Source organism: Anolis sagrei, chromosome 5 (genome assembly GCF_037176765.1).
Source record: "Anolis sagrei isolate rAnoSag1 chromosome 5, rAnoSag1.mat, whole genome shotgun sequence".
Lineage (NCBI taxonomy): Eukaryota > Metazoa > Chordata > Lepidosauria > Squamata > Dactyloidae > Anolis > Anolis sagrei.
The window spans coordinates 49,626,036-49,647,364 of NC_090025.1; the positions used below are offsets into that span (position 1 = coordinate 49,626,036).

A 21,329-nucleotide genomic window follows, 5' to 3' on the forward strand; every position below is an offset into this window, starting at 1 on the left:
GGCAGGCAGGCAGCCCTCCTTCCTCCTGCAGAGTCTCCTCCGGAGAAGAGCAGCTCTGGCTAACACAACCCACTCTTGCTCCAGGCAGCGGCATGCTGATGTTGGCACTGCCTAAACCAAACAAACACGATGTTTAACAGTCAAATAAAATGTCCCGCAGCCTCCCTAATGAATTTGTCAAGGCCCATCAGATCAGCCCCCCTCTTCTTTCCTTCCTTCCTGCGTCCCCTCCCTTGCCTCATTAACTCAAGTATGATGAGACGGATTATAACGGGAGAATACAGATCAATCGGGGCTGAAGCCTTCAAGTGGCTTTTAGCCTTGAGAGCTTTCCCCTCCCTGGCAAGCAGAGCAGAGCAGAACAGGCGCGCACTTTCTCTTCTCTCTGGGTCCTTTTAATAGAAGACGCTACAGGATCTCTCTCTCTCTCTCTCTCTCTCTCCCCCCTTTCCTGGAGGGGCTGCCACTTCGCTTTAATGCGCTGCTGATGCACTCTTTTTTACTCCCAAGATAGGGAAGGAAAAAAGAAGCCGAGGTGACAAGGAAGGGGTTGCTTTCCAGTGGCAGCGCCTCCTTCAATCCCAAAAGAGGAGAGCCTCTTTCAATTATTCACACACATCCCTGCTCCATGTATAGAGATAGGAGGCTGCTTTCAGTTTCCTCGCCTGTGAGGGAATTTCCTTTCGCCAGGAGGAGGGAAAAGGAAGCACAGGAGAAGCAGAGAAAGAGAGGGGTGTGTGTGTGTGTGTGTTTTCCCCTCCTGGCAAAAAGAAATTCCCTCACAGGCGAGGAAACTGAAAGCAACCTCATAAGGAGAAGCGAAGGCTGTTTTTCCCCCCACTTCGCAAGCATTATTTGCTAGAAAGTGTTTAAGTTTATTGCTCAAATGATGTTTCTAATTAGCGCTCCGGGCCATAAATCCGAGGCGGCTTTTGTTTCAAGCTGATTTATTATTTACTGGCGCGCCGACCTCAGTCGGGGTGGTGTCGGGAGAGAAGAGGGAGCAGGGGACAGAAATGGCTAATGAATGGCTGGCAAAATTCACAACGAAGCCTTGGCCACAGTCGGACCCCTTCATTAGCCATTTCTCCCCCTTGCTTCAGCTCCAAAACGGAGCAGGGGACAGAAATAGCTAATGAATAGCTGAGCAAAATTCACACCGAAGCCTTGGCCACAGTCGGACCCCTTCATTAGCCATTTCTTCCCCTTACTTCAGCTCCAAAAGAGGGAGCAGGGGACAGAAATGGCTGAGCAAAATTCACATCGAAGCATTGGCCACAGTCGGACCCCTCATTGGCCAATTCTTCCTCTTCTCTCAGCTCCAAACCCGCTCGGAAAGGCTGAAATCCACCCTCAGGATTCCGTGTTTATGTCACAGAGAGAGAGAGACTGGCGCGCTGCACTGTTTTCCCTCCAAAAGGAAGCAAGGCGCACCCGTCGGCTCCTCTTGCAAACGCTATAATATGACATTACAAGGAAAGCGATGCCTTCATGGCATCTCTTTGGGTGCCACTACCACGGGAGAATTAATGCCGTTGGGCACCACTTGAGTTGCTCTGGAAACCGGAGAGTTTTGCAAGGGAGCAAGCTTGTTTTCTGCTGCCCTGGAGACTAGGACGCAACGGAACAATGGCTTCAAATTACAAGAAAGGAGATTCCACCTGAACACGAGGAAGAACTTCCTGACTGAGAGCTGTTCAGCAGTGGAACTCTCTGCCCCGGAGTATGGTAGAGGCGCCTTCTTTGGAAGCTTTTAAACAGAGGCTGGACGGCCATCTGTCGGGGGTGCTTTGAATGCAATTTTCCTGCTTCTTGGAAAATTGGACTGGATGGTCCACGAGGTCTCTTCCAACTCTATGATTCTATGACTTCCCTGTCAAAGACTACTGGTTCTTTACCAAACTACACATTCCACAATTCCATCGTATTGGGCCACGGCAGTTCAAGTGGCGTCAAACTGAACTACACAAACTTCATTTTCCTAGTTTTCAACAGACCTCACAACCTCTGAGGATGCCTGACATAGAGGCAGGTGAAACGTCAGGAGAGAATGCTTCTGGAACATAGCCATACAACCCGGAAAACTCACAACAACCCGAACTGCACTACGTTTATAGTGTAAACAGACCTTTTGTCTACCCCGCACCCGCTTTCCAGCTCTTTTCTGGAGATAGATCCACACACAAATATATACACACACATATTTCTCAGTGTGGCCACATCCATGGAGATTGACAGGATAGATTGGGTGTTTCCCCGCACTTTTCCTTTCCTCTCCACAATCTGGGGTCCTAAATGCTTAGACTTGCAAACTGGCGCACTTTCACGTCGGATGAGCCTATATCGGTGGTTTTGTCATTTAGGAGTTGTAGTTGCTGAGATTTAGAATTAACCTACAATCAAAGAGCATAGTGGAACTCCACCAATGATAGAATGTAACCAAACTTCACACATAGAACTCTCATGAGCAACAGAAAATATTGGGTTTGGTGGGCATTGACCTTGATTTTGGGAGTTGTACTTCACCTACATGCAGAGAACACTGGACTCAAACAATGATGGTTCTGGATCAGACTTGGCACGAATACTCAATATGCCCAAAATTGAAAACTGGTGGATTTGGGGGGAAATAGACTTGACCTTTAAGAGTAGTACTTGCTGGGATTTACAGTTCACCTACAATCAAAGAGCATTCTGAACCCCACTAATAATAGAATTGGGCCAAACTTCCCACACAAAACCCCCATGGCTAACAGAAAATACTGTCTTTTCTGAAGGTCTTTGGCAACCCCTCTGACACCCCCTCACGACCCTTCCAAGGGTCCCGACCCCGAGATTGAGAAGCGGTGGTCTATATCTTGAATCCGATTATCTATACACACACACACACAAAGTTTTAGCTTTCCTTCTATTAGGGCACAGCCCAATGGGGCATTTCCTTGTGCTTGCTAGTAGCCGTTGCAGCCAAGTAACAGGACTGCAGTCTGACAAAAGAAGTCCTTACACAGTCTGTCGAATGACGCCCAATATACATTGAAGGAAATCATGCCGTGGGCTTCTTTTACAAATCATATCTCTCTCTGAGTGTGTGTGTGTGTATACACAGACACAAACACACACACCTCCTCCCCTTTTCTTCTTTTTCTTTCGGAGGAGGCAAATATGACGCCTCGATATGATTTCTCCACAGGCTTACAACTCAAGATTTGTTTGCTGAGGAGAAAAATCAGGATGGAGGAGAAGGTGGTGGTGGTGACACCTGTTCGAAGCAACTGGTGTATTTGTTTTCCTATGGTTTGAAAACGCTTCCCTGCCCTCAGGGGGAAAGGAAATGTTCTCCGTGGGATGCTATCAAACCCGCGTAAGTCTCGGTCTCCCGCTTCGGGACAATCCCGCCGTTTTTCCTTGAGGCAGGGGAACCTTCCACACAGCCATATAACCCAGAATATCAAGGCAGAATATCCCAAAATATTTGCTTTGAGTATCTGAGTCCACACTTCCATATATTCCAGTTCAAAGCAAATAATGTGGGATTTTCTTCAGCTGTGTGGAAGAGGCCTCAGGAAACCAAAAAGACTTTCAAACGATATAGGGTGAACTCATTCGGATGATTACTAAATTGTTTCTTTTCTCTTCAAAACAGTGAAGACACTGCAGTCTGTCTAAGAATGAGGAGGAAAAAAACCCACGAATTCACTGCAAATAACACCTCGAATTTATTTATCCGAGGCGTTTGGAAAGAATACCCTAGAAAGGACATTTTTTGTGCAAGGCTTTCATGGCCGTAATCACTGGGCTGCTGTGAGTTTTCCGGGCTGTATGGCCATGTTCCAGAAGCATTGTCTCCTGACGTTTAGCCCGCATCTACGACCGGCATCGTCAGGAACCCACACACACACACACACACACACACACTGTTACCAGGACTCTTATTTTTGTGTTACCCAAGGCTTTCATGGCCGGAATCACTGGGTTGCTGTGAGTTTTCCGGGCTTTATAGCTATGTTCCAGAAGCATTCTCTCCTGATGTTTCGCCCACATCGATGGAACCCATACATATATTTTTTTTGTTGCCAGTTTTGAAGCAGGACCCTTAACGTTTCTTATTTTCCCCTTAAAAAACCGCCAAAGGCGAAAAATGCCCCTAGGTGCCTATTTACCAATTAAAAGATAAGCTATTTTCCCCGGGGAGAGGAGTGCATGATTTATTTATACTCACAGAATAGAAATACAAGCGCGGAAGGGGGTTAGAGATAATAATATCCCCGGATTTTGGAGGAATTTTGGAGGAGTGAGGGACAAACAATGGCGAGAAATACTGGGATGTGTGTCCTTCAAGGGGAAGGAAATATTAGCTTGCCTGGTTTCCTACAGACCTCACAATTTCCGAGGGTGCCTACTATAAATGTGCGTGAAACGTCAGGAGAGAATGCTTCTGGAACATGGCCATACAGCTTGGAAAACTCGCAGCAACCCAGCTTATATACAGTTAGTTACCAAGCCTTCTTAAACGTGTAGGAGAGTTCCTTCATGATTACTCTCTAGTCCTTGCAGTGGCAGAGAAAGGACTTTCCTAGCTCCCAGCCCTTGATATTGAACCTTCCTGCAAAGATGAGGGACTGGGAGGCTATAAATGGTGAGATCCAATCCGCAGCTTATATAGTTACCAAGCCTTCTTACATTTTATTGTCGAAGGCTTTCATGGCCAGAGTCACTGAGTTGTTGTGAGTTTTCAGGGCTGTATGACTATGTTCCAGAACCATTCTCTCCTGACGTTTCGCCTACATCTATGGCCGGCATAGAGGTAGTAATGTCGAAGGCTTTCATGGCTGGAATCACTGGGTTGTTGTGAGTTTTCCGGGATGTATGACCATGTTCCAGAAGCATTCTCTCCTGGCCGGTATCCTCAGGCTGTATGGCTATGTGTCAGAAGCATTCCAGACAAGAAACAATCAGGACCAGCGAATCGCCTCCCAACAAAGGATTCCCCCAGGCAGTAAGAAGCCACAACTTGAAACTGCAGGGTATTAAAATGCCAATCAAGGGGACCAATTGAAACATTCACACCTACCATGGACATTCCACAGATATATAAACCTCACTTGCCTAGTTTCCTAACAAAGGATTCCCCTCACGCAGCACCCAGCCAGGCTTTGAAGCTGCAAGGCCATTCAATGCTAATCAAGGTAGCCAACTGAAACATTCACACCTACCTTCAACAGATAATAATTCTTTCTCCCACTCTGCACATTCCACAGACATAGAAACCTCACTTTCCTAGTTTCCAACAGACCTCCCAGCCTCTGAGGATGCCTGCCACAGACGCAGGCGAAACGTCAGGAGAGACTGCTTCTGGAACAATAGCCGTACAGCCCGGAAAACTACCAGCAACCCACTTCTTACATTTGTATACACATATACAGGAGAGGCTCCTTCATCGTTTACTCCCCTAGTCCTTGGAGTGGCAGAGAAAGGACCTTCCTAGTCCCCAGCCCTTGATCTTGAACCTCCCTGCAAAGATGAGGGGCTGGGAGTAAAAAGAGCGAGATCCAGCCCAATTTCTGTTAGGGACAGTGTCTCCTCCCCATTGACTTGGGGAGTGGGGAGGGAGAAAGAGAGAGGAAGGCTTTCTTTTGTGCGATGCGCGCGTTTCTTCCCGCAGATGTGCGCGCAAGAGCCTTGCAAGTGAGTGCCTCCTTGAGCATCCCTCTCCTCTCCTCTCCCTCCTTCGCCCTCTCCCCCCCCCCCTCGAAGGGGGCTCCCGCGCCCAGGGAAACGTGGAGGCAGCCCGGGAAGCGCGGCCATTCATTGGCTGCCTCTCTGACAGCTCGGCCCGCGATTGTAGGAGGCCGGAGCTCCGCCCCGCTTCCCCGGGGCCCTGGGACCATTCATAAAGTAAACCAGGCGCAAAGAGAGAGAGAGAGAGAGATTGAGAGAGAGACCTCCGGACAGACGAGGAGGCCGGGAAGCAGCGAGACAAGCGGGAGGGGGAAGGAAAGAAGGAAGCGGAAGGCAGGAAGAGACCTAAGAGGAGGAGGAGGGAGGGGTGAGTGACTGACTCCTAGGAAGCGGAAAACTGCAGGAAAGGAGGCGCACTCCTCCTTCAGCAACGCTCCGAAGCGAGCACACTTTCAGGACGAGGAGAGATGCTGTTTTGTTTACCTAAGTTAGAAACAAAGGGAAGGAGAGATCAATGAGGAAGAGGAGAGAGAGAAGGCGATCACAACGCCAAGGGTTGGAGTTGCCCAAGCCAGGCCTTTAAGAAAAAAGTGAGAAGGCGAGCCGGATCGCCTGCTTGTCTCCACATCTTGTCCTGAGCGAGGAGAAGGCTCTGAAGAGCTCTGAAGAGCTTCCAAGCCAGGAAGGAAAGCAAGAAAGACGAGAAGGGGAGCCGCAGCTTGTCTCCACAGCTTGTCCTGAGCGAGGAGAAGGCTCTGAAGAGCTTCCAAGCCAGGCCTCCAAAAAGAAAAGGCTTCATCAGAGCGAGAAGGGGAGCCGCATCGCCTGCTTGTCTTCTCATCTTATTCTGAGCGAGGAGAAGGCTCTAAAGATCTTCTTTTGCCCCGGGACACAAAGTTCTTCTAATGGGAAGAAGGGAAGCGAGGTTTCCCCACGCAGGACTGAACGACTGAGGAAAGAGGAAGGAGGAAAGGAGGTAACAGCCCAAAGGGTTGGTGTTGTCCAAAGCCAGGCCTCCAAGAAGGAAGGCAAGAAAGACTTCATCCATTTGTCTCCACATCTCATCCTTGAGCGAGGAGAAGGCTCTGAAGGTCTTCCCTCCTCGCAGGTTTCTTTTGCCGCGGGACACTAAGTTCTTCCAGGAGAAGAGCGAGGCTTCCCCATGCAGGACTGAAGGTGAACCCATGTGAGAGCCCAATCCAAGCGAGAAGGAGCAGCATCGCCTGTTTGTCTCCCCATCTTGACCTGAGCGAGGAGAAGGATCTGAAGATCTTTCAAGCCTGGCCTCCAAAAAGGGAAGGCTTCGTCAGAGCGAGAAGGAGAGCCACACCGCCTGCTTGTCTCTTCATCATATCCCGAGCGAGGAGAAGGCTCTGCAGGTCTTTTTTTAGCTTCGGGACACGCAGTGCGAAGGAGGAGAGCGAGGCTTCCCCATGCAGGCCTGAGCGTGAGCCCATGTGAGCGTCCAGGGGAGCAGCAGAGCGAGCTCGCCTCCTCGCGCCTTGCCCTCGGCGGCGGGGTCTAGGGCTGCCGGGGGCGGGTCCCGGGGGTCCTGCGCCTCCCCGCCTGCTCGGCCTTGGCGTTGGCGTCGGCCTTGGCCTTGGCGTCGGCCTTGGATCCGTCGGCCTACTGCGAGAGCGCGGCCTTCAGCCCGGACGTGTGCCCCAACATGATCGCGGCGCAGGCCAAGCTGGTCTACCAGCTGAACAAGTACTACACGGAGCGGTGCCAGGCGCGCAAGGCGGCCATCGCCAAGACCATCCGCGAGGTCTGCAAGGTGGTCTCCGACGTGCTCAAGGAGGTGGAGGTGCAGGAGCCGCGCTTCATCAGCTCCCTGAGCGAGATCGACGCGCGCTACGAGGGCCTCGAGGTGGTCTCGCCCACCGAGTTCGAGGTGGTGCTCTACCTCAACCAGATGGGCGTCTTCAACTTCGTCGACGACGGCTCGCTGCCCGGCTGCGCGGTGCTGAAGCTGAGCGACGGGAGGAAGCGGAGCATGTCTCTCTGGGTGGAGTTCATCACGGCCTCGGGCTACCTGTCCGCCAGGAAGATCCGCTCACGCTTCCAGACGCTCGTGGCGCAGGCGGTGGACAAGTGCAGCTACCGCGACGTGGTCAAGATGATCGCGGACACCAGCGAGGTGCGGCTGCGCATCCGCGAGCGCTTCGTGGTGCAGATCACGCCGGCCTTCAAGTGCACGGGCATCTGGCCCCGCAGCGCGGCTCAGTGGCCGCTGCCCCACATCCCGTGGCCGGGCCCCAACCGCGTGGCCGAAGTCAAAGCGGAAGGCTTCAACCTCCTCTCCAAGGAGTGCTACTCGCTCACCGGGAAGCAGAGCTCGGCCGAGAGCGACGCCTGGGTGCTGCAGTTCGGGGAAGCCGAGAACAGGCTCCTCTTGGGGGGCTGCCGCAACAAGTGCCTCTCGGTGCTCAAGACCCTCCGCGACCGGCACCTCGAGCTGCCCGGGCAGCCGCTCCACAACTACCACATGAAGACGCTGCTGCTCTACGAGTGCGAGAAGCACCCCCGAGAGACCGACTGGGACGAGGCCTGCCTGGGCGACCGGCTCAACGGCATCCTGCTCCAGCTCATCTCCTGCCTCCAGTGCCGGCGCTGCCCGCACTACTTCCTGCCCAACCTCGACCTCTTCCAAGGGAAGCCCCACTCCGCCCTCGAGAGCGCCGCCAAGCAGACCTGGAGGCTGGCCAGGGAGATCCTCACCAACCCCAAGAGCCTCGACAAGCTATAGGCCCCAAGAGGGAGAGGGAGAAGCGCCCTCCAACTGCATCTATGGGCCAACTTGGCCCCTCCAGGAGTTTTGGACTTCAACTCCCACCATTCCTAACAGCCTCGGGCCCTTTCCTTTTCCTTAAGCGGCTGAGGGGAAAAGGAAGGGGCCTGAGGCTGTTAGGAATGGTGGGAGTTGAAGTCCAAAACACTTAAAGGGTCCAAGTTTGCCCATACCTCTTGATGGTCCAAAAGAGGAAGAAGAAGAGTGGTTCACAGAGCCAACAAACCCCCTCCCCCCTTGCAGAGGACTATAAAGACTGCAGAGAACTATAAACTCTTATTTAAAACCTCATTGTCTATTGCTGCAGAGGGAGGGGCTGCGGAAAGAAAGACCCTCGACGCCACTCAAGGCTCCAAGCCAAGCAGCGACTCTTTCACCCTCTCCTTTTTCTTAAAAAAACAAACAGCGACGGGACTTTGAGATAGCCCAGCGAAAAACCCGAGGTACATTTCGTTGTTTCCTTCCCTTCCCCTTCCTTCCCTAACGCCTTTCTCCCGAATTATTCAATGTATATGGTCACCCGGTCCCTGCCTTCCTTCTCTCTCTCGTTTTGCCTGAATGTTGTCACCAAAGTGAAAAAAGAAACAAAAGAATTATTTAACTATATGTAGTCTTCTTCAAACCTCTTCCTCCCCTCTCCAAACAAAATAATAATAATAATGGAAAGTAAGATAAAACATTTTTAAAAAGCCACAGCTAGAGAAAGTTTGCCGATTGTGAAATGTATTTCAGTGCCAAGGACAGATTCTGTGCCCTGCTTCGTCTCCTCCTTCCCTTTCCCCTTACCTACATCGACTTGTTGAAAACAGTAATAATAATTATTATTATAAATAAATAAAAACATGGTTTTAACTTTACATTGCCTCCTCGTGTTGATTATTTCCCCTCTAAAAATCGGGCAATCTATATTTTAAAAGAGAACAACATGCTACTGTTTTGAAGGGGATTGCATTCGGAATGTTTACATTTGTGAACAGAAAGTATACAAACTGGAAGATTAGGAGCATTTGGTGATAATTTAAAGCAATACCAAAGCCTGAAATATTAATTCAAAAGGAGACATTTAGGGCCCTCCACACAACTCTGTTTCCCAAAATATCAAGGCAGAAAAATCCCACAATATCTGCGTTGAACTGGGTTATCTGAGTCCACACTCAGATAATGTGGTTTTTCTGCCTTGATATTCTGGGATATAGGGCTGTGTGAGCCCTAAGATAGATAGATAGATAGATAGATAGATAGATAGATAGATAGATAGATAGATAGATAGATAGATAGATAATATAAATTAAAAACATGGTTTTAAATTTATGACCCCTTTTTTTAAAAAACAGGCAATCTATAAGGATATTTTAAAAGAGAACAGCATTCCACTGTTTTCAAGGGGATTGCATTCTGAATATTTACATTTGTGAACAGAAAGTATACAAGCTGGAACATTAGGAGCATTTAGTGATTATTTAAAACAACACCAAAGCCTTAAATATTAATCTATTCTGAACGAGACATTAAAAAAGATTTAAAAATACATGGTTTTAACTTTATATTGCCTCATCATGTAGATTATTTCCCCTTTTAAAAAACTATTTGAAAAGAGAATTGTTTTGAATTGGATTGCATTTGGAATGTTTACATTTGTGAATAGAAAGTACATAAACTAGAAGATTAGGAGCATTGGTGATTTTAAAGCAACACCAAAGCCTTAAATATTTAATCCATTCAAAAGGAGACATAAAAAGAGATTTTGGAGCAAATTACTTATTGGTATCACTGAGAAGGATTTTGGACTAAATTACTTATCAGTATCACTTCACTTTTAAACTGCTGTTTTTCTCTTGCGCCCCCTCCATTCATGTAGATTTCTCATTTAGCACAGCTTGACTAAAATACCCAAGTCCTCTTTGACTTTGAATTTCAAGGCCTGTATGGATTGACTCTGAATAATTAATGCCCTACAAGGAGCCAATTTCTCTTCTGAAAACATTAGGTTTATCTGGTTTTTAAACAGAGCCTGCCCGAGGCAGAGAGAGGATGGCAAACCAGGGAAACAGATCGAAAAGGGACATTTTTCTTCCTTGTGGGCTGAGAGCCACTGAGCTTCACATTCAAATGATCTATGTTTAGAAATCCTGATTACTCCCCTTGTAAAAACTTAATGTTTTTCAAAACAGTTCATCCCAGTAAGAAAACTTAAGTACCATTTCATTTACTCTGGTGCACTTTTAGGGCCCTTCCACACAGCCCTATATCTCAGAATATCAAGGCAAAAAAATTCCACGTTATTTTAGTGTGGACTCAGATAACCAAGTTCAAAGCAGATACTGTGGGATTTTCTGCCTTGATATTCTGGAATATAGGGCTGTGTGGAGGGCACTTCATGAGTTTTAAATTAATGCCCAGCCCAAGCCTATGCATGTCTGTGCTCACAAAGGCCCCTTCCACACAGCTGAATAAAATGTCACATTGTCTGCTTCGAACTGGAATATATGGCAGTGTGAACTCAGATAACCCAGTTCAAAGCAGATATTGTGGGATTTTCTGCCTTGATATTTTGGGTTATATGGCTGGGAGGAAGGGCCCTAATATAAGTACTATCAACTATACTGCAGCTTAATTCCATGTGTGTCCAGATAGCATGACAGTTTTGTTCTAAAAATAATAATTTAATTTTTATTTTGGCGAATCTTTGAAAACTTTGTTTTCAAACTTTAGATATTTTACACATTTGCATTTAAAAACAAATTAAACTACTGTTAATTGGAAAAAGGAAACTGCTAATAAATGTTTCAGATTCTATCCAATAGCACAAGCATATTGATAATAATAATAATAATAATAATAATAATAATAATAATAATTTATTTCTAGACTGCCCTCTCTCCCCGAGGGGACTCAGGGCAGTTTACACACATATAAAAAAACAAGCATTCAATGCCATAATTAGAATCACAAAACATAAAAAAAATTGAAATAGGTATTAATAAACTTGCTAATGAAAGAAAAATAAAGTTAAAGTAATAAAATATAAAGATATTTAAATAAAGCATAATTACACTAATAAAACATAATTGCACAAAAAACCAAGCAGGGAGTATTGTGCCAATAGATGCACATATATAAAGAATACTTATGTTTACATTTTAGCTATCTAATTGTATAAGATATATAAATATTCTTTATATACTTGCATCCATTGGCACAATACTCCCTGCTTGGTTTTTCAAAGGCAATATTGAGAGTTTAAATATAGAAATATCAAATTTATTAAAAATGGACCCGAAATGAACAGAAAGTCTCATTTCTTTCCCCACTTTGAAAAGTTTATAAGACTACTTCTTCCCTGTTAAAAACCATCTTGCAGTAGGAATATAAACTTTGATGTTATCAGCGAGAATGCTATGCCCTGTACAGGTTCTACTTCACAATCTTGTCACAATGTTTTCTTTCTCAGGAGTTTAGAAAAACACACAAGACTCTGAATTTATCAAACAGAGTGCCTTGTTAATTAAACCAGAATCTGAGCAAAGGCAGGATTGGTACTGAAAGGAGAGATGTTTCTCCCTAAGCTCTACCTACACATATCTTATGGGAAGGGGGAGGGAGAGAAAGGGGGGGGGGAAGACATGGGAAAATGCCAGTGTTCCTAAGAGGATGATGTGGCATTGCTACATGACTTCATAAGCAAAACAGCAAGAGTTTCAGAAGTTTTCACAAAGGGATAGTTTGAAGATGAACACACCCTCTCTCAAAACATTTTCCATATTACAGATTGAGTTGAAATACTTGGCTAGTTTTCTAGACATTTTCTTTCCACTTATTTCAAACTTTACATTGTACTGTCTTCAACAAAGAATTTAATAAGACATAAAGAAGTCTGTTTCAATAAGAAAGCAAATAAAAGAAGACATTTTTGAAACGAGGAAATATAGGGCAATCTCACCCTACATTATTCTTTGAATATGAATAAACAGTCAGGTTAATATTATCACTGAGATGTAATTCTGCCAGGAACCAAATCTATCACCATTTTACTGATAATTTTAATTGCAATTAGCACCAAAATAAAATTTAATATGCAAATTATTTAGAGAACATCACGTTAAAAACTTCCATATTAATTGTTCACTTTATTTTATAGTCTTAATTACCTATTGCTATATCAAAGTGACAAGTTTATTTTAAAATGTTAAATGGGCATAAAGGTAATCTATTCACCTTTTTAAATTAATTCAAGATGAAAATAGCAAAGCAATATAAATAATTTACCTCTGGTGCTGGTCATCGAGCAATGTAATGTAATGTAATGTAATGTAGTATAGTATAGTATAGTATAGTATAATATAATATAATATAATATAATATAATAATATAATATTTACCTGTCTCTAGAAATATAATGCACTCATGACATGAGATTCCTCACTTTTATTACACTTCATCTCCACAAAACACTGTATTTTAGCAACTCATATTCTAAAATTCAAAAGCCGACCAAAAATGGAGATTCATTCATCACTTTTTAGTATTATGGTGAATGCCCAAGTGCAATGTTTATAGTAGTCATTTTACCCTTTGTGTGTGTGAGTGAAATTTACTGCCCTTCCATTCAAAGATTACTGTCATTCAAAAAATATATTTAGCCTGGGAACATAAATGCAGCGCAAATGAATCTATTAATATATATCTCATCAAATGGGAATTATGCTTTCTGAATGATCATATGTATGTCAAGTTGGATTCAATCTGCTGCAGTATTGCACAAAGCAAATGTGAAAAATCAATGGAATAAATCAGTGCTCAATAGTATCACTGCAAAGGGGAGACAAATTAAAATCCTGGTATATACATAGTTTCCAAAAGGCAGCACCAATAAGTTTACTGTTACTCATACATTCTCTTGTTGTGAAGCAACTTTATTTAAGGAGCTTCCCTAGAGATTTCTATCCTACCATTTATTCATGGAATGAGGATGACTTATTATTTTTTCATACCTACAACAGAGTCATTTGCATGAAAGCTCCACAAATTAATAACTCACAAATACAGAAGTGGATCAGGCAGAATTATGAGGGACTGGATGAAAAATTAAGGACTTTTTGCAATTTGTCATGAGCCTTAATGCTTTGGGAGGAGGGAGGTCAAAGATCTCTTACCTTGGGGTCAATTTTCTTAAAACTGGACTCTTCTTCATCTACCTCAAAATACAATTCGGAGGCAGTGATGGAAATGGTGCCCTTCACCACTACACAGGGGGCCACAAGCTGAGCCGGCGTAGACAGACTAACAGGACCTACCAAAAGAAACACACACACATACCTTGTTACCAACGCTCTGAGTAGCAAACACAAAATCTTGCACAAATATATTTTATTATATTAGTTTCCTTTAATCCACTGCATGTCTCACAAAAATAACTGGATGTATAAATGACGCTTTTATATACCACCACCATCCCAAGTCCATATGCAATGCTATTGTTACACTTTGGTGTTGCCAAATGTTTGAACAACTACATCTGAAAACAAAGCAGATGTGTTCAACTAGTTGGCTGTCGATATATCTAGCTTTCTTCATCTGAAAGTTGGAAAACGCTGCAGAGCTGGACAACAATACAATAAGATAAATTGGGGAGGGGGGATACTTAGAGGAGGAATATGTTTCAGATGTGTATATCGAGATCCAATCTGACTTCTTGGTGGACTGCTTTGTTTAGAAAGATCTCCAAGAATTTTATACACAGGTTTTTATTTTTATGCATGGCACAGATGTATTGTTTGAAAGCTAATTATTACCCTCTGCTAAAAAATGGAGAAGTATAGCATTTGAATTCAACTCGCCTGTTCAATATTTTTTTTCCAAGGGATCCACAGAGCGCTAGTGCAGCTCAGGGACTGTGGGAGTCAACAGCTGGAGCACAAGTTTCCAAATGAATGAATTTATATTGGAATAATCACATCTCCACAGGGCTTATCACAGAGACACATCAGTGTACTTCTCAAAACAATAGGCCGTGCACAGATCTAGCAGCAATATGCAGACCATTACATAAAGCGATATCTGTCATTCAACTGATTTTTTAAAAAGCAACCACTCCATAGGGGGACCAACAAAGGGTGTATTTATTAGCCGTAGGCCTTTTGTTTAAAAATATTGTAAAACTGCATACATGACACATAGCCGTTTCGCATTAATAAAGTATGTATAAATGAGGTGCGCGCACATAGGTAATCAATGGGTGAATAACTGCCAAAAAAATTCTGATGAATTGTCATTTCTGTCAATTGCGAGGAGGTGTGATGGTCTTTAATCTTGCATCAATCTCAATGTGTGCCAGTAGGACAATAGAAGAGATGCTCTGCTGAGATCAGAGCAGCTTTGCCCTCTATTCCCAGCGTACAAGCACATTGTGTTTGCAGATGGGCATCCGATCGCTGCAGGACTGCCGTGATTTCCCAAAGCTCATTCCCACAAATGGATGAAATAAGCAGCTATGTGTTCTTTTGCTGTCTCCCTTTGCCCTCTGTACATTAGCATGTAATCCAGGGAAGAAATAACATTTTTTCAATCACTTTCAGACATTCAATTACAGGGCAAGCAGACAGCTGCAGGAACCAGGGCAGCTCAGGTCCCGCTGAAAACCCCTGACAATTTCAACTTCATTTCTAACCCACAGTACTTTATTAGCAGGGATTACTTCTTAATCCTATTGCCATTGTCAAGATTATATAATTAAACTCCCCTTTCACCTCTATTACAGTACGAATGTATTAACAGAAGCAACAAATGGAGAAGGAGGGGGTGGGGAGGGAATGGAGGAAAGGCCAAGGATGGAGGCTCTTCCAGGCTCTGCTTCAATAAGAGCCTCCCTCAATAATGCTGCTGTTTCACTGACTGGGTGCTGATTTGACATTATCATATATTTTCATGTTTGGTTTTTATTATGAGGTGCCATGCCAGGCAGATGGTGCAACGCATAATGAACTTCAAGAAAATAAGACTTTCTGTGTGTAAATCAGAGGCCCTTCCTCTCATCCAGTTACTTCCAACAAAACTAAATTTCAACAAAAAGTTGGTGCAGCGAGTTAAACTGCTGAGCTGCTGAATTTGCTGACCAAAAGGTTGGAGGTTCAATTCAGGGAGCGGGGTGAGCTCCCGCTGTTAGCCCCAGCTTCTGCCAACCTAGCAGTCTGAAAACAAGCAAATGTGAGTAAATCAATATATACCACTCCAGTGGGAAGGTAATGGCACTCCATGCAGTCATGCTGGCCACATGATCTAGGAGGCCTCTAAGGACAATGTCGCTCTTCAGCTTAGAAGTGGAGATGAGCACCATCCCCAGAGTGGGTCATGACTAGACTTAATGTCAAGGGGAAACCTTTACCTTTTATTCTTGTTTTCAGAATCATTCTGGAATATATTTATAGCTAGAATTTTATATCAAAAATACAGTAGACATTTATAAAAATTAGAGCAGTCTACAATTCTAGCTCTTAGACATATAGTTGATTTTAATTTTATTTTAATTATTTTAATTGTATATTGTTACTAAGGCACTGAATTACTGCCTATCTGTAAGCCGCCTTGAGTGCCCTTTGAGGTACAGGGATATAAATACAGCAAATAATAATAATAATAATAATAATAATAATAATAATGACAATAATAATAGTTGGGGTTCTAACATAACACCTGGGGCATGGAAGAGCGGCCATTTTAATGTATGTGTTATTTTATGCTGAAATCTGTAATATGGTTAAGGTTCTTAATTTATAATAGAAATTATGTTGTAGCTTTCACATGTATGTACGGTATTGAATTTTGCCACTATTATGTCGGAAATTGCTTTGAGTCCCCTTGGGGTGAGAAAAGCGGTACATAAATGCAGTAAATAAATAAAATAATAATAATTTCTAGTTTACTTCTGGCAAAAATAAACAGGGAAATAATGCAAGATCACATTGTTGCAAAAAAGGTCCCCTCAAATTCAGAGCACTGCTGCTTTTTATAGAAATTGATACCTTTTTTGTGTTTTGCTTTTTAACACATTTGCAAGAGCCTTCTCTGCTTCCCTGAACCTGCTTTTCCACACCTAGAGCAATGGACATATAGGCTTCTGGTATACAGCGGCAAATGTGTATATAGCAGTGATTCTCAACCTGTGGGTCCCCAGGTGTTTTGGCCTACAACTCCCAGAAATCCCAGCCAGGTTACGATTTCTGGGAGTTGAAGGCCAAAACATCTGGGGATCCACAGATTTATAACCACTGGAATATAGGCTTTTTAGTGTCAGGAGAGACTTGAGAAACTGCAAGCAGCTTCTGGTGTGAGAGGATGTTGCCCAGGGGATGCCTGGATATTTTATCATCTTGTGGGAGGCTTCTCTCATGTCCCAGCATGAGCAGTTGGAGCTGACAAACGAGAGCTCACCCCACTCCCCGGATATGAACCACCAGACCTTTCAGTCAGCAGTCCTGCCTGCAAAAGACACAGGAAGTTGCCTAGGGGATGCCTGGATGTTTTACCATCCTGTGGGAGGCTTCCCTCATGTCCCAGCATGAGAAGCTGAAGCTGACAGGTGGGAGCTCATTCCACTCCCTGGATCTGAACCACCAGGCCTTTCTGTTACCAGTTCTGCTGGCACAAGGCACAACAGGATGTTGCCCAGGGGATGTTCAGATATTTTACCATCCTATGGGAGGCTTCTCTCATGTCCCAGCATGAGAAGTTGGAACTGATAGATGGGAGCTCACCCCACTCCCCGGATTTGAACTACCAGGCCTTTCAGTCAGCAGTCCTGCCTGCAAAGGACACAGGAAGTTGCCCAGCAGATGCCTGGATGTTTTACCATCCTGTGGGAGGCTACTCCCATGTGCCAGCATGGGAAGCTGGAGCTGACAGACAGGAGCTCACCCCACCACCCGAACTGCCAGACCTTTCGGTCAGCAATCCTGCCAGCACAAGGCACAAGGGTTTAACCCAGGTTTGGGCAAACTTGGGCCCTCCAGGTGTTTTGGACTTCAAATTTGCCCAAGCCTGGGTTGCCCAAGCCTGGGTTAACCCATCACACTACTTGGGCCCTCCAGGTGTGTTGGACTTCAACTCCCACCTGTTAGGAATGGTGGGAGTTGAAGTCCAAAACATTTGGAGGGCCCAAGTTTGCCCAAGCCTGGGTTAATCCATCACACTACATGGGGCTCCTGTGTGTAGCTAGCTACAAAGGGGGGGGGGGGGTCATATTCTGGAGCAAGTTAATCACAATGTTATTGAGATCCCTTCTCTTCTGCCAGTGAAAGGGAAAGAAGGCCTGCTCCCCACTTCCTTCCTTCCTTCCTTCCTCCTATGGCACACAAAAGGGACTGGGAGGGGAGGGGTGGATAAACCAATCAGAAGACCCTCATCAGGTAATAGACAGCTGCATTTACCCGTTAAGTTTTCCAGTTCCTTCTCCTCGATGGATGACAAGGTATCATCGTCGCCTTCCAAAAGAATCTCACTCTCCGAGTTCTGATTTCCTAAAGCCTGGCTCCTGATAGACTGCTTTCCTTTCACAAGTACATCTTCATCTGGGGCTGAAATGAAAGAGAAACGCGGCTGTCAATCAACGCTGGGAGGCAACAGGAGGGAGAAATAGCCTCCCAGGTTCAGACACAGAGAGGGAAACTCAAGGCAAAGGAGGCAGCTGGGAAGGAAGGGCCGGCTTTAACCATAGCGTGGACTCCTTTGTAATGCGGTTTTTACATTCAGCCAAGGGCTTGGGTTGATCCCTGCATCAAACCACCCCGGAGTTTGGACGACAAAACGGGGTCCTTTCCATCTCCCCAAAATGACCCGTTGCGAGCAAAAGAACTCAGTGGGACTTGCTTCCTTGGAGGGGTGCGTCTATACTGCAGAACTGATGCAGTTTGGCACCACTTCAAGTGCTGTGGAGTCACAGGACTTTCCAGTTTTAGAAAGGTCTTTCGCTTTATATTGTCGAAGGCTTTCATGGCCGGAATCACTAGGTTGTTGTGAGTTTTGCGGGCTGTATGGCTATTGTTCCAGAAGCATTCTCTCCTGACGTTTCGCCTGCATCTATGGCAGTTGGAAACTAGGAAAATTGTGGTTTATATCTGTGGAATGTCCAGGGTGGGAGAAAGAACTATAGTTTGCTGGAGGCAGGTGTGAATGTTTCAATTGGCCACTTTGATTAGCATTGAATGGCCTTGCAGCTTCAAAGCCTGGCTGGATGCTGCCTGAGATGAATCCTTTGTTAGGAAACTAGGCTAGTGAGGTTTATATATCTGTGGAATGTCCACGATGGGAGAAAGAACTCTTGTCTGTTTGAGGTAGGTTTGAATGTTGCAATTGGCCACTTTGATTAGCATTGAATGGCCTTGCAGCTTTAAAGCATGGCTGGGTGCTGCCCGAGGGAATCCTTTGTTAGGAAACTACGTAAGTGAGGTTTATATATCTGTGGAATGTCCAGGGTGGGAGAAAGAACTCTTGTCTGTTTGAGGTAGGTGTGAATGCTGCCATTGGCTACCTTGATTAGCATCGAATGGCCTTGCAGCTTCAAAGCCTGGCTGGGTGCTGTCTGGGAGAATTTTTTGTTAGAAAACTAAGCAAGTGGGGTATATATATATCTGGATTGTCCAGGGTGGGAGCAAGAACTCTTGTCTGTTGGAGCTAGGTGTGAATGTTTTAATTGGCTACCTTGACTAACATTTAATGACCTAGCAGTGGGGGAATCCTTTGTTGGGAGATAATGAGCTGGTCCTGATTGTTTCTTGTCTGAAACGCTTCTGGCACATGGTCATACAGCCCGGAAAACTCACAACGATCCAGCCTTTCTCTTTTCCTTGTAACAAAGCAAAGTGCCTCACCAAGCTACAAACCCCAGGATTTCATAACCTTGAGCCCTGGCAGTTAAAGCGGTATCAAACTGCATTAATTCTACAGTGTAGATGCATGTCAGCAGGGGGTAAAAGGGTCCGAACACCAAAAGGGTCAAGCAAGGATCATTTTAACGCGCTTTGTCGTCGACCCACTGAAAAGCACAACATTTACATTATATTAATTGGGAGTTTGGGGTCTCAGTGAGGCTACAGTCTGCAAAAGATGGAAATTGGGTCTTTCTAAAGAGGCACCAGATCCAAACTTCGGCAGCAACAATAGTAATGCAGTCTCTATCTACGCTGAGCATATAATGCGGTATATGATGGCAGAGCGCATCCTGCTTCTGAATCAACAGACAAGCCTTTTTATGCACAAAGAGACTTTTCACTTGTGGGGTGAATTTGGAGCATGGATTCTGGGACTTGTGTCTGTGTGGAAGCAAAACAGCTTTGCCCATCTCTCCTCTCACCAGCTTTTGTCAGAAATCCAAGCCGAACTGGGCTGGGAGGAGAAACGTGGGGTTTACTTCCGAACAGACAGGCTTTACTTTCAACACCAAAGAGGAGTTGGCTTTAGGTGTAGAATGCACGCAGCTTGACACCACTTTCACTGCCAGGGATCAACGCACACAGCGCCAAAGCTTAAGGCTGGGCTCAGCTTGATGCAAAGCTGAACCCTGGTTAGTCTACGTTGTAGAATTAGTGCGATTTGACACCACTTTAACTGCCCTGGCTCAATGCTAAGCCACCCCAGGAGCTGTATGCCTCGCCAACCTAAACATCTCAGAATTCAATAGCACTCATGGTTAGAGAGGGATCAAACTGCATTAATTCTACAATGCAGATGAGCCCGTTGTCTGGGTCCTGAAGGACTCAAACTGAATTCAGAGTTGTTTACCCTTGGCTTTCCTCTGAGGCTGAGATCAAGGTCACCCAGTGGGTTCCCATGGCTGGGCAGAGAATGTAGGTACAGGTGCATCTACTCTGTAGACTCAATGCAGTTTGACACCATTTTAACTTCCTCGGATCAATGCTGTGGAATTCTGGGATTTGTAGATTAGTAAGGAACTGGCCTCCTTTGACAGAGAAGGCTAAAGGCCTTGTCCACCATTCCATAGCATGGAGCTATGGCGGTTAAAGTGGTGTCACAATGAAAGTGATGTCAAACCACATTAATGCTACAATGTAGACAAAACCTGGATTTTTTTCTTCCTCCAATAGCTCTAGTCATAACCCTTCTTGAACATGAATAAATATGATAAATGTGATATATATAACACATTTTTCTCTATTAGGACATAATACACATACATATACATGACAGACATATATATATATATAGAGAGAGACATATATATATAGAGAGAGATGTATATATATATATGTATAGAGAGACACATATATAGACAGATATAGACGGTCAGATAGACAGACGGTCAGATAGACAGACATATATGGAGACATATATAGAGAGAGGGGGGGAAGGGACATATGTATGGAAACATATATAGGCAGATATATATATTGAGAGACAGACACACACACATATATAGAGAGAGAGACATATATAGAGAGAGACATATATATATATATATGTATAAAGAGAGACATATAGACAGACATATAGAGACAGACAGACATATATGGAGACAGACATATTATAGAGAGAGAAAGAGAAAGACATATATAGAAACAGACATATCTCTATAAAATATATATGTATAGAGAGAAACATATAGACAGACATAGAGAGAGAGAGTCATATGGAGACTGACATATATATATATATATATAGGGGGGGCATATAGAGACAGACGTATGTATAGAGAGAGACATATATAGTCAGACTTATATATTGAGAGAGACACATATATGGAGACACACACACATATATACACATACAGTATATATAGAGATAGCAATACATATAGAAAAAGAGGGAGTGAGCTTGATATATATGTAGCAAGATGTACACACACACACAC

General features: G+C 44.6%; 2 protein-coding genes across 10 annotated transcripts in view; one reads left to right on the forward strand and one right to left on the reverse strand.

Moving 5' to 3' along the window:
- LRBA (LPS responsive beige-like anchor protein) overlaps positions 1 to 21,329 on the reverse strand; it is a 420,612-nt gene that overhangs the window by 163,823 nt on the left and 235,460 nt on the right. For all 9 annotated transcript variants that reach the window (XM_060778857.2, XM_060778855.2, XM_060778851.2 and 6 more), the window contains 2 exons: positions 17,893 to 18,039; positions 13,624 to 13,760 (listed from right to left, as the gene is read on the reverse strand). In XM_060778857.2, the coding sequence (XP_060634840.2) occupies positions 13,624 to 13,760; positions 17,893 to 18,039 (284 nt within the window). The remainder of the gene's footprint in view (positions 1 to 13,623; positions 13,761 to 17,892; positions 18,040 to 21,329) is intronic.
- Positions 5,882 to 9,327, forward strand: MAB21L2 (mab-21 like 2). The gene has a single exon (XM_060778848.2). It carries the CDS (start codon positions 7,349 to 7,351, stop codon positions 8,426 to 8,428), a length of 1,080 nt encoding a protein of 359 aa, XP_060634831.1. The 5' UTR covers positions 5,882 to 7,348; the 3' UTR covers positions 8,429 to 9,327.

Bases quoted from the DNA above. Each gene is read 5' to 3' on its own strand.
- MAB21L2 (XM_060778848.2), top strand. From the start codon at position 7,349: ATGATCGCGGCGCAGGCCAAGCTGGTCTACCAGCTGAACAAGTACTAC.